General features: G+C 37.8%; 1 protein-coding gene across 6 annotated transcripts in view; it reads right to left on the bottom strand.

Moving 5' to 3' along the window:
* The window catches only part of VTI1A (vesicle transport through interaction with t-SNAREs 1A), a 274091-nt gene that overhangs the window by 256436 nt on the left and 4895 nt on the right, over window positions 1-12760 (bottom strand). For all 6 annotated transcript variants that reach the window (XM_086751751.1, XM_086751752.1, XM_086751755.1 and 3 more), the window contains exons 2-3: window positions 9151-9209; window positions 4485-4595 (exon numbers count right to left, since the gene is read on the bottom strand). In XM_086751751.1, coding sequence (XP_086607877.1) covers window positions 4485-4595; window positions 9151-9209 — 170 coding nt within the window. The remainder of the gene's footprint in view (window positions 1-4484; window positions 4596-9150; window positions 9210-12760) is intronic.

Below are 12760 nucleotides of genomic sequence, written 5' to 3'. Positions count from 1 at the left end.
TTTCAAAGTTTAGTCAAGCTTTGTACAATGTATCTGTCTATATATCTAGGGCTTCCCCCTTTTTTTTTTCCCCTTGCTTTTAAGTAGAAGATCAGAATAACCAAAATAAGTACCAATTCTGAGTCTTTAAAATGAATGAGTACTGTCTTTTGGATTGATAACAAACGCTACCTGTAAAATTTGCCTCTGTGCTGCCGTAACACAGAATAGGAACAGTTCCCATGCCTCCACTTTTATTTCATGGCTATTTTTCTTGTTAAATACACTCATCTCAATTTCAGCACTGATTGTGTAGTACTAATTTTTATAATAGGAATATTACTGTTTTTATATATCCCCATCTATTTGAATGCCTCATACTTCAGCTATAAGCTTTTCAGGAAAATGCTTGCCTGCCTTTTTTTTTTTTATTACTTTTTTACGGTACCCTGACATTGAGCTGGAACATGGAACCCTTGGGGTGAATACTAATGCTACCAGATAACCACAATTGTTAAGTTTATATAGTTACAGTTTCACATGAACTGGGACAGATTCAGGTCAAAGTATTTTTACAAAATCTGGAAAGCCTTTTACCACTGCATATCCCCACTGTTTAAAGATCACTGGCTATTTTCAAGTAACAATTAACAAAAAAAAAATGCTTTATTTGAAAAAACAAACAATATCTATAGTCCATGAATTTTTAAGACTACAATAAAATATGAGGCTTTTTTTTGCATTCAGAACTTACTTCACGCAGGCAGTCACCATGGACATTCTATATCTGAAACAGTCGGAAAAAAAAATATTCAAAAGCTTAAACACATAATGGTGCACAGGTAGGCGCAGGAAAAAAAAAAGGCTGCTCTTAGGAAGATTGTTTTAAATTTCAGGAACTCTTTAGTAGCTGGTCCCAAGACCTTAATCAACCCAGAAAGCTGAAGTACGTGGTTTGCAACTCCACCTGGGGCCACCAGATAGAGCCATCGCCACGTCTCTGCAGCCCCGCCAGCCCCGCCCGTGCAGGCGCCACCGCAGGCTTGGGACCACAGGACCGCAGCTTTCCGGACCTCACGGGAATGAAACCCCGCTATAAAAACGCACTACCGCTATATGCTATGGAAAATGAGATCAGGAACCCAAGATTTACATCTGCAAGTTAAAAAGGACAACGTAAGGTTTAACAGTTTTACTCTGTTTTGACACGTTTATCACACGCAGTAAGCAAGCCTGAAACTTAGCCTTTTGAGGTGTACACAGCTTTTTTGCAAAGAGGTGTCACTTTACGCTTGACCTATTTTTATACTTCTCCCCACACATCTGCTCCCCATGCAAGCCTGCACAGCACTGAGGCACACATCAGAAACCACTGCTGCCTTAAGTTGAGATGCAACACGTGCTCTGTTAATTTTCATAGTGCTAAACTATCTGAGTACTTCTAATGACAAAATTGAGCTAGTCTCTTTTTCGTTCCCACTATGCCTCTCCAAGAGGGACAGCCAAGATGGAGCATGGTGGCTTTTTCTCCTCAGATATGACTGAATGCAACTAGTGTGTTACCAACGCCCTGCGTGCAATACAGTGCATGGGGCAGACACGGGTGCCTCCACAGACGCCTCTGAACTGCAGAGCACTGACAACGAGCTGGCAGCAGGGCTCAAGATAACAAGGCTTAGCAATGAGGGGAAATAAATCTCCTATTTGCAACTCGTTCCCATTTGATTAGAAAGTTAGGGATGAACAAGCCATGTTTGGAGTAACTTTTCAAAGTACAGCTCAACTAAGCTCAAACCAGTATTTTTCAGAATATACTTCTGGCACAGTAAAGTAGATAGGAAAAAAAACCTAAATATTCATTAAGATGCTGCAGTATATAGTAAATAATATTTACTACATAGTAAATACGATAGTCGAGTGTTTTGTTATTTTTACACATATTGCCCAAGATCAGATAAACTCACAGACTAGATACTGCATATCACAAATAAACCCTAACGTTGTCCATCCTTACAGACAGTTGACATCCTTCATATTTCCTTCTCCTAATTTTTAAATATGTTGCTGTCCTGCTGTTTTCCATAACTGCTCAGGTGAGGGCAAATTTTCAAGATGCTATAAGGCACGTAAAGAACCACAAAATGAAAGTTTGTGTTCATTATGATGAATATAAAAGAAAACTACGAGTCCCAGTTCTGCATTCACTTCATGTTTGAAACACAGAACTTACTGAAAAAGACTCTATACTGAGGTATGTATTTTTACAATTCAGTTCACTGAGATTATTTCTTTAAAATTAAACACACACTTCAAGACGATTGAGAAATGTCCTCTCCTCAGTGCACACACTGCTTTGCACAGGAGGAAAGGCCAACCCAAATACATTGAGACTTAGTTGAGATTCCAATTCTGTTTATAAAGAATACCACTTAACTTTGCAAGCTCACATCTATGTGCCTTTTGGAAGAGCCAAGAACTTTGAGAAGCAAACCTGTAAGCTGATCCTAACCTAAAACTGCCAATATCATTCCCAGTTAAGAATTTCCCTTCATCTATAAAACTGAATTAATTTTAAAAGTACTTAGATCTGCTTTCCCTAACGGCCTGCTAAAGCTCTTAGATAAACTCTATATGCTTTGCTTATAGTCAAACAGGTCACAACTCATTCAGGACAATATTCAGGCAGAACACTCAAGAGCACTTTCATTTCAGCAAATAGCCTCAACTTTCTACCTTCAGCAGCCCTGCAGCTTATAGAGTCAAAATAACATTTCCTTTCCTTCCTCCTCTTCCCTTTTTGAACTCACAACTGAATCATTTCATCGTTTCCAACAAGTTTCTATTGACTGGAGAATAATCCAAAATGATTCTCAAACGCTCACATACAAACTTAGCACAACGTTAGTACTTAGAAACTGGAATTATGTAGGGAATTTAGTTCTAACAACACTATTTAGTATATAATTGAGATTTTTCCAAGCATATCTGTTGTTTCCTTTCAGTACTTTGCTCCATCCTTCACTCCGCTTTCTTCCCTTGATTTGCTGCTGAATGCCATCCTTGGGTTTCGGGCTGTTGTTTTTTTTCCCATTTTTAGGATCTGTTCCTTCCTCTTTCTCATGTTGTTTTTCCTCCTTCACTCTGAGCACAAACTTACATTCTTTCAATCATGTAACTCCTAGTGCTCTGACGTATTTCTTCCACACATGCTCATTTCTCCTCTTCCATAAAGAGCACCCAGTTCTGAACCCTCCCATTCCCTCTTGCCTGGGAATATGGAAGTACCAATTCCACCCTCTTGCCTACACAGAGAAATAGGCCAGCAACGAATATATGCTGAAAGTGAATTCTCTCACATCTGAGAAGATAAACAGCATTCACTACTGGTCCAGAAATTGCTCTCTCTTGGAAGCCACTGTTTAGCCAGTAATGCCATACGCACTTCCTACGGAACAGCACGAGATTGTCTGAAAATTTTGATGCAAGTCTTTTTATCCTAACATTCCTCAAACTTGACAAAATTGGAGCCATCTTCTAACTAATACATTTTTGTAAGACTTCTCAACTTGGCAGAAGTACAGAGGAGTGACAGTCAGCAGGATTTCCTGGCTGCAGGTATAAACATTGACTCCACTGCCCTGAAGGAATAAACTGTTGCCAGCAACCCAAGAAAATTCACAGTTCTCCAGTGAATGGAAAATATTGCCACTAGTTATTTCTTTTTCTCTGCCCTGGAGGAACTGAGTTGCTGCCAATTAACATAGCATTTTCCTACGCTTTGCAATCCCTTTGAACCTTTTCAGGATTTTAGAGGAAGCAGTTTTGTCTCTATGTACATCTATTCAGAGCAAATCCTAGTCACAAAAAAAGGACCAATAACTGTAGCAGAAGCGCCCAGACAAGGGAATCTTATTAGCTTGCATCCATTACTTGAAAAACACAGTATTTATAACCAATTTGTACAAAAGCCAAGAAGAATCTAAGTGCAATGGAAAAGAATTCAGAGAGACTAAGAAATGAAATGCATGAGATAAACTACATTCAAAAATTCCATGGATTGGAGATTATATTGCTTTTCATGTTACTGCCCACATTACTACAAGCTGTCTAAAACGAACCATTATTTTCCTCTCAGAGTATACTTACACTATAATTTAAGTATTAATTCTGATGTTCTACCAGTCATTCCTTGAGAAATAGCATTAAAAGCTAACTATTTTGCCTACAGCATGAACGTTCACAATGTTTAATGGCACATAAACAATTCAGACACAGGGCAAAGGGACAGAAGACTAGCAACTTGAATATTGGTATGAGACTGCTACAAAAATTAAAGTTTGTCTTGCCCAGTTTGGTTTTCCTCTGTCCATGAATACAGCAAGATACACAAAGAACTCATCTCTCACATTAGTTAAAAACACCCTCTCAGTTGTCTGAATAACTGCATTATTACATTTTTTAAATTCTCATAGATGCCTTCCTTATGTAATATGCTAAAAACTCACGAAATCAGCTTCAAGTTTTCCCATTTCTTGTTTGTAGCTTCTCATTCGACTGCTGTACATTCCTCGGCTTTGAGGTGGGATCTCTCGAACTTCAAGTTCCATCTGCTCAAGCTGGCAAGTAAAATTAAAGACAAGACATTTAAATCAAAAGGGTAATTAAAGCAAGAATGAATTTACCTAAATTTTTCACAAATATTAAGAAATATTCCTTCTTTTTCAATAAAAATGTCGTTTATTCTGCAATATATAAACAATTTATCTAAATCTTTACACAGCCTTAAGTTAACAAACAAGTGACAAAGTTAATACTATTAACACTTAGAAGGAATGATTCTAGTCAAATGCATCTGGATTTCAATTCCAAATGTGATGAATACATTTTATTACAAGAATACAGTAAAACTGAGGTTAAATAACTTCCTGCAAATGAGCATATTTCAGAAGAAAGCCTACTTCCATCTCGCTGTATGGTTTTGGAAACTGTTGGCTGAAAAAGGTATTTTATTTATTTTTATATACACACACATACATGTATAGGTGCATAAACATGTGTGTGTGCATATTTAAAGTTTTATTTACTACCAGCTTATGTTTATATTATGTTTAATGAAATAATTCTTGTTCTTTTAAATACTCCTTACTCAGTAGAATTACAAAGGCTGACCTAACTGCCAAAAACTACCTCCCAAATTTGTATATATGTACATCAAATAGCTGAATTTCAGAGCTTTATGACAATACTATTTAAGAACTTGTACACAGTCAGATGCATTAGAATGTCAGAGGTAGAATATGTCTTTCAAAAGCTTTGCCTATTTATTCCTGCCATGTAGAATACTAAAGGGCCTGAAGCACAAGAATATGGCACAGAGGCAGAGAATACCAAAAGGAGATATAAAACCAGGGTTGATCTGCCTGCTAATTACCTGCCTGCTGGGTCATGGACCCTCACTACACGGTGCTGTCTGTTTGGGAATTCTATTTTGCATAGCTCCTTTTAAAATCTTTCAAACTTACTCTAAAAAGATAAAAGAATGCCTCTCCTTGGTTGCTGTAAGGACCTGAAATAGTATTTACTCACCTCCTACTGATTGCAGTATGGCATTGGAACAGAAATGCCTTTCAATTTAGGGTCCCAAGCTACGGGTTATAGGTCTTCACAAGGGACAGCTACAGTTTATTCTTACGTAATTACTTGCTTACACTTTGAAATTTCATCCTCATATCATAAGAAAAGCATCTGAATTTAATCAATGGAATTACCAGATAAAAGTCTGATCTATTCTGATTATACAAAACAATATTCAATAATAAACTGTAAGGGAGACTTAAATTAAATAGTCAGTAATGAATTGAAACATACAAAGCAATTTCTAATTCTACCCAGTTCTTTTGCTCAGGCTTAACTTTCCAAAGGGGCATTACAAATTAAACCGATAGCTGGAGTTAATGGCTTTCTTCTTATCAATTTCATCTCAGTACGTTTGATCTCAAATGTTCTATAACATAGAAAGCATTCAGCTCATACATATATAATCATATGTGCAAGGTCAGGATACTTTAATGAAGTCTCAATTCTTATCTATTATATAAAAATTAAACCATCTTCCAGTGAATACAGAATTTGCAGCAATGATCAGACCACAGTCCATTAAATCCAAACCATTCATTCTGAAGAGTCTGTATCAGAGGGTGTAAGGCCCAAGGAACAACGATGAAGCATGCATATTTAGGTTGACTAACATTTAACAACGTTTTTTTGTCGTCATGAGATTAAATGGGTACATTCTGTGGCTGGGCTGATGAATTTCCATGCGAAGTCATGCAGAAGACAGTGGTCCAAGCAGGTGTGAACCAAAACGCAGCCTCATTTTATGCACCTTCACCTTCAGGCCTCGTGTTATTGGTCATAAAATCATATTTTTTGTACACAAGCAAGAACAGAGCTAAACTCTACTAAAAGCTAAAAATAACCTGGCACTTAAATCTCAAAACATTTGTAGAAGCTGAAGTTTTCTTCAGATAACCTAAAAGCTCAAATTTATGTTATTGCTTATGTTCAAACTTGCCACCGCTGTGGTGAAGCTGAGCATTCTGGCACCTAACTCTTGCCCAAATTCATAACTCAGGCCCCATCCTTATGGGGCTCCTCAGAGGTTTAACCTAGAAGGTTTGCTCCTAACAACATCCAGTATACTCCCAGCACTGAATACAGCATAAAGCAGAGCAGCCACTGGTATTTCCATTCAAAAATACAACAAAATAAGCTAGTGTTGCTGATGCTGTCCATCAAGACTCCAAAATAAGTCTCCACCTCCTGCAGGAAGTTTTCCACATGGAAATTGCTCCGGAGAGTTGCTAGCATTTTATGAAACTCATAAGCTTTCCTATTTTATCTTGATTCTAAAGTCCTGGAACTAAAACAGAGATCTATATTTAAAAAACCCAAGTGTCTAAATAAGAAGAACCTAGCTTTTGTAACACTAAATTTACATGCATTATTAAAAAGCCAAGTGTCTAGAAAAAATAATCTAGCATTTGCAACAAAACAATTTTGTGATGTGTCCCTCATAAAACATAAAGGCAAATAACACATAGACAGATTTTCTTCTTAACAGCAATATTTCACTCAAAACCACTAATTCTAGCTCTTCTAGCATATGTTAGATTTTATATTCAAAGATTTTCCCAAAGGTTATCACAACATCCACCTTTCTTAAAAATCTGGCAAAAATAACATTCAGATACTCCACACGGGATGTAGAATGACAGGGTTTCTCTCCAGAGATCTCTCACTCAACAGCTCTGGCTTGAAAAGGCAGCCTGGGAGTCTGAAAAGTTTTGGTGTCAGTTCTGCACATAGATCAAATCAATTACACCAGTGATTTTACCCAAACAAAGCAGACAGTGTTTTAAAACAATCAATGGTTAGTCAATGTAAATAAATTATCTCTACAATAATATTTATAATACATGAGAGTGTTATTTCCTAGCCAAGAAGGAAATAAACCAAAATCAGCTAAATCTAGCTTGGACAGCTCAAGACAATGAAGGAAACCAATCTATGAAAACTATCAGTAGCAAGGAATTAGGTTTATTTTGATTTTCTACTGTAGCCTTTAGTTTAAAAGACGATCTTTTTAATCACTTGTTATTAGCAGGTTTGTTCAAATTGATTTTTAAACCCAGGCCTTGACATTAATCACAAACATGTTAAGTAATTGGTTAAAGCCAATAATTTAATTAAGCACCTGTCTAGCAGCAGTAGCAACAAGATCTAAAACAAAAGCGTGAAAGAAAAGCCAGTACATTAAATGAAGATCATCATTAGGATAAAAGCACAGATATAGGATTTACTTTTAAATCTTACAATAAATACAAATTTAGATTAACTTTTTCTGACATAAAGAGAAAAGTAATGAGCCATTAACTCAATTTCTGCTCCTTCCAATCTTACTTTGAGTAGAAAACCAAATTTTTTATCAGACTACCCATGCTACAATTTCCCTGTACTGCTATGCTTTTTGCCATGTAAAGCTGTAGAGAAAAGAAGATGAAAAACATTTCTATATGTTTACATTTTTTGAATATGAAAGCACCCAAAAGACCTTAATATATCTTCAGAACATCCTCATGAGATGGGACAGGAGTTTTACGATGTTTCTCACTGAGAATACCAAATCAGAGAGGTTAAGCACCTTGCCATTCTCACAGGGTAAATCTGCAGTGGAGTTATGCCAAGATCCAGATTTCCTGGATGCTATTCCAATGCTCCGGTCAATACTACTGTTTAGTTTGTAACCAAATCATTGATTCAAGTCACTCAATTACAAGAACTGTCATCAGGCTAGGAGAACTAATTTCCTTTCCCTATCCTAACAGTCAGATTACGTTTCTGACACTAGATAGACCAAACCCATTTGCAAGCAATAAACAAAAGCAACCTCAGTCGAGGAACTATTGGCCATGTGGGAAAAAGTCAATCTCAACTGTCACCAACACCTTTGCTCAATTACTCCACATGTACAAAAATTTACTTCTATACTCCATCCAGACGGAGGACATGACAGGCTTTAATGTGGAAAATTTTTTAAAAAGTCACAGTTGTTTAATAGATATTGCTTTCTTCTGTCAGTGAGGACCACTAACTAATGCTTGGTTAACATATACGCTCCTCTCGGATCAGTAGCTCCCACTATGGCTGCCCCTTGACCTCAAACAGCTACGTATCTTTATGCCTCACTTGCTAAGAGAGAAAAAAAGATCTGCTGCTCTATGAGACAATCAGACAGATAAAATCAAGTAGATGCATGGGTCTTACAAGAAAAAAAAAAAACAAAACAGTCCAGGTGTGTAAATATCTAATTCAATCCCTAAAGTAAAAGACCTAATCCACAAGTGAAAGCCTGTAGCAGCCTGTAGCAGCCTGTAATAGCTTACAGCAATAATGCAAACCTTAAAACACTTAACACTATATTAAAAAAGAATACACTTCTCTCGGGGATTTCATATCCTCAAACAATAACAATTTCAAAAATACTATTTCATCTTCTAATGTATTATTGTTAAGTATTTTTAGGACATCATTTGTGTTAAACGTTACCACTAATGATCCTATTATTTTCCCTAGAAATTTGCAGTTAGCATATGAAAAGCCAAAACCTACCAGTTCCCTTGCTTCTTCGAGCTGTTTCTCAACATTTGCAACCATCTGCTTCTTGTCATCTGAAACAGAATTGTGAAAATACCAATATAATTGTGCTCTTGCCATAAAAGAAAAACATACTATTTCAAAAGCTTGCATGTCTCCGTTAAAACCGACTCAAGGGATTTATTCTGTGTGACATCAGCACGCACTGTGATACCCACATCAGTAATTTGAAAAAAAAAAAACAAACAACAACAAAAAAAAACACCCCCCAAAAAACAGAGATTGGACAATCCTTTAAATCTTCTGCTTTGTTATGCAGCATTTGCTCGTTAGGAAAGCAGTTACAGCTGCTCCAGGTGTAGGAGTTAACCTCAGCAGGCACTTGCTGGGTGTGTATAAAAACATGAGGAGGCAAATACTTAGGTGAAATGGAAAAAAAATCACGGTTTAAGAACAAAGGCTTACCCCATTTATTTGCAAAATATGAGGTGCACAAAACCAAGCATCCCACTTACAATGAATCCAGGTATTGAAGAAAAATGAGGTTTCTATTGCCCTGCTCCTATGCCAGGTCTAGAACCTTGTTTTTTCTGCTTAACCAGACCCAAAATGAAATGCCATGGGAACCACTGTCTTCCAGTAGCAGTAAAAATGTAAATTAGCAATAAAAGAGGAACATTTTAAACAATTAAAATCTGTTATAAGCTATATGTAGCAATCATCATCTGCTAGGTTCCCCAACAAGTCTATGTCCCAGCTATAGAAAGCATGTCTGACTTCCAACCTGCCTCTAACCATCCGTTCTTAGGCAGAGAATTCAATATGAACTGAGATTCAGTGTCACATCTGCCAAATACTCCAATTGTCTGATCACTTGGTTCGCTATAGTGTGAAAGGGGGCTTTCTGAGGAATATTCAGCCACTGGATAATAAAAAGCCCCCACACTGCTTAACTACTGTGGGCATTCAGGGGCTACAATACTGCCACTTGCACCACCTCGTTCCCTTCTCATGGCCACAACTTCTATCCTTCAAACTGTAAATCCACACTTCCTCTCAATGAAGTTAACAACAAAACTCTGAAGAAACAAGCCTTTATACCATTGTTTGCTTGAAACCAAGAGCATCACGAGACAACCCTGCAGGTGGTTTGCCTGATGAAGCAGATAAGAAGTGAATCGCACAGAAGTATCGCCAGTCATTGCTGGCCAGAGTTCATGATGGCTCAGACTATGTTGGCACATGAGATTTTACTGTGCATCTTTAGACTTCACAATTCTTTTTCAGCCTGAATTCCTTTGCTTCTCTTCCATGTGATCTCCTTGTATCGTAGAATTGACACATTAAAGACTAAAAGGGATTATCTGATAATATCCTTTGATCCTCTGCGTGCAACAAGCCACTGAATTGCAAGAGGGATCCCCTTTATTGAATGTATAGAATTGAGCTTCTCAAGGTTGAAATGCTTTCTTTTTAAGCAAACTTAGTGCCACAGGCAGGAATCAGATGTTGAGGTAGCAACCAAAACCAGAATTTCTGCCACATAAGGTAAAACGTGTCCCTAAAAAAATCTTCCTTAAAAGCAACAGAACTAGTTCTGAAAGGACTATATTGCTACAGAGTTTTTGGCAAAGCATCCTCGGCTTAAGTTAAGTCATGTTCCAGCTGAGTCCTCCCACTGCTGTTCCACAGTATCCTGTATTACATTTCATGGGCCTACCCATGTGTCTCCTCATTTATCTCAGATACTCTACACTCTCTCATTCAAGGACAAATGCACGTCATGATCTGTCCTTCTTCAGTTACATACATTGGAGGTCTGCCTGCAGAAATGATCAGGTTCAGAATCATCTTCCTACCTTTACAATAATGCAGAGATCTTTGCAAATAACCAGCTGTCTTCTGAGGATACACCATCCCACACACGGCATTCATAAGAACAAATCATACGCACTGGGCTATCACCCAAGAAGCTGCTCTAGTATTGTAGAATGTGTAGGTAATACATTTACAGTCCAAAAATAAGACCGTAGTCTGAGGGCCTTCACTATGGGAAAATTCCTCTCAGAGAAGTCCAGGTTCTCAAGAATGTGTTATAGCCAACTGGAGAGGTAGTAAAGACTCCTTCTTAGATTGGACCGGATAACAAGTGGTCCGGTGCTGATGAGGTTCACCTGAAGTTGAGACTGTCTCAGGCTCTGATTCTGTTATACCCTACGTGAACAAATCAAAGCGTTTCTGGGTGGCAGCAGTAAGAACAATACTACATCTGGCAAAATATAGCTAGAATATGATAACAGAATCCGAAAAAACACTGAAGCCCTCTGAATAAAAGGAACTCTGCCACTGACACAAGTGAGAAGGAGGCACTTGAATACCCCCCCAAGTAAAAAGTTAGAGCTCACCTCTAAGTCCTGCCAAACAGTTTCCCTTCTTAACCTAGAAAGAAGCCCAGAATTTCATCAGGTAATTCTCTCTACAAAGCTAAAGTCATGGAAAATAGCATTTTTCTTGCAAACTTGGAATTCAAACTGACATGTCTGGTGGATTCTACTACAGCAGAAGATGCAGGAAATGCTCATTTCTGTGCAGCACTTTTAGTTCTCTGCCAGCTATGTCTTTCTCTAATTCCCCACCAGGTTCTGAACATGGCACCCAGGCTAGAAAATGTAATGGTTAGTGATTTATCTTCCTAACATAACTAAACCCAAAAGAAAAGAGAATCTGCCACTTGTTTGCCTGCACATTTCAGTTCTCCTACCCAGCATCCCAGAACACCTCTGTTTTCTCCTTCCTTTGGAAGCAGACAAGATGACAATGGACGAAAGGAAAAACAATGTAAGATACAAAACACATAATATGATTTTATTGAAGCTGAAATAAAATGAAAAAAAAATAGCAGTAGAAAATAAAGGTACTATAGCAATTTCAGTATTTTCCTGAGTTTTACTGGATTACAATTTCCATACATATTAAGCAACCTGAAATTTAGGGATCTAAAGTTGTGGTTTTGGGGAAGATATTTCATGCTGTACAAATTCTGTGTGTACTTGTGATTACAAGAACTACTTAGCACCCCACTGACCAGTAAGATCTTACCTACCCACAGAGATATTAAGCTACGGACCTTTAGTAGGGAAAACTCATTAGTACACAAGGAGTTCTGGCTGATACTGCTCCCATAAAATTAAGGAAGTATTAAAATTATCTTCAACGGTTTAGTAAAATAAACTTTAACTCAACTCCAGAGTTGCATTTTAACATCGTCCCAGATTTATCAATACATAATCACCCAGGTGGTGACCAGAGCAACTGCTGGGAGCGAGGCCTACTGACAACAACAGGCCTCTGTTGTTCCTTCAGATACAGATATGTAAGCAGGCACGTGTCAGCAGCCTAGCACTGCAGCTTTAGAGCAATATCTTCACAGATTCCTGGGAAAGCAGCTGAACTTGTTGTAACTGCTGATTTTCTAGGGCACAAAACACCATGTAGTCCCCAGAGCAAGAAGAGGTGGCACGATCCAGCAGGGTCACTTTGGTAAGGAAAAGCAAGCTTACCAAAGTATAAGTATCAGCCACTTGGTTTTGCTTTCCTTTCTTCCTACAGCTGCATCCGTGTAAAA

This window comes from Chlamydotis macqueenii, chromosome 7 (genome assembly GCF_036417535.1).
Source record: "Chlamydotis macqueenii isolate bChlMac1 chromosome 7, bChlMac1.mat, whole genome shotgun sequence".
Classification (NCBI taxonomy): domain Eukaryota; kingdom Metazoa; phylum Chordata; class Aves; order Otidiformes; family Otididae; genus Chlamydotis; species Chlamydotis macqueenii.
The sequence above is the reverse complement of the archived record's forward strand: the minus strand, read 5'-3'. Positions and strand labels throughout refer to the sequence as shown.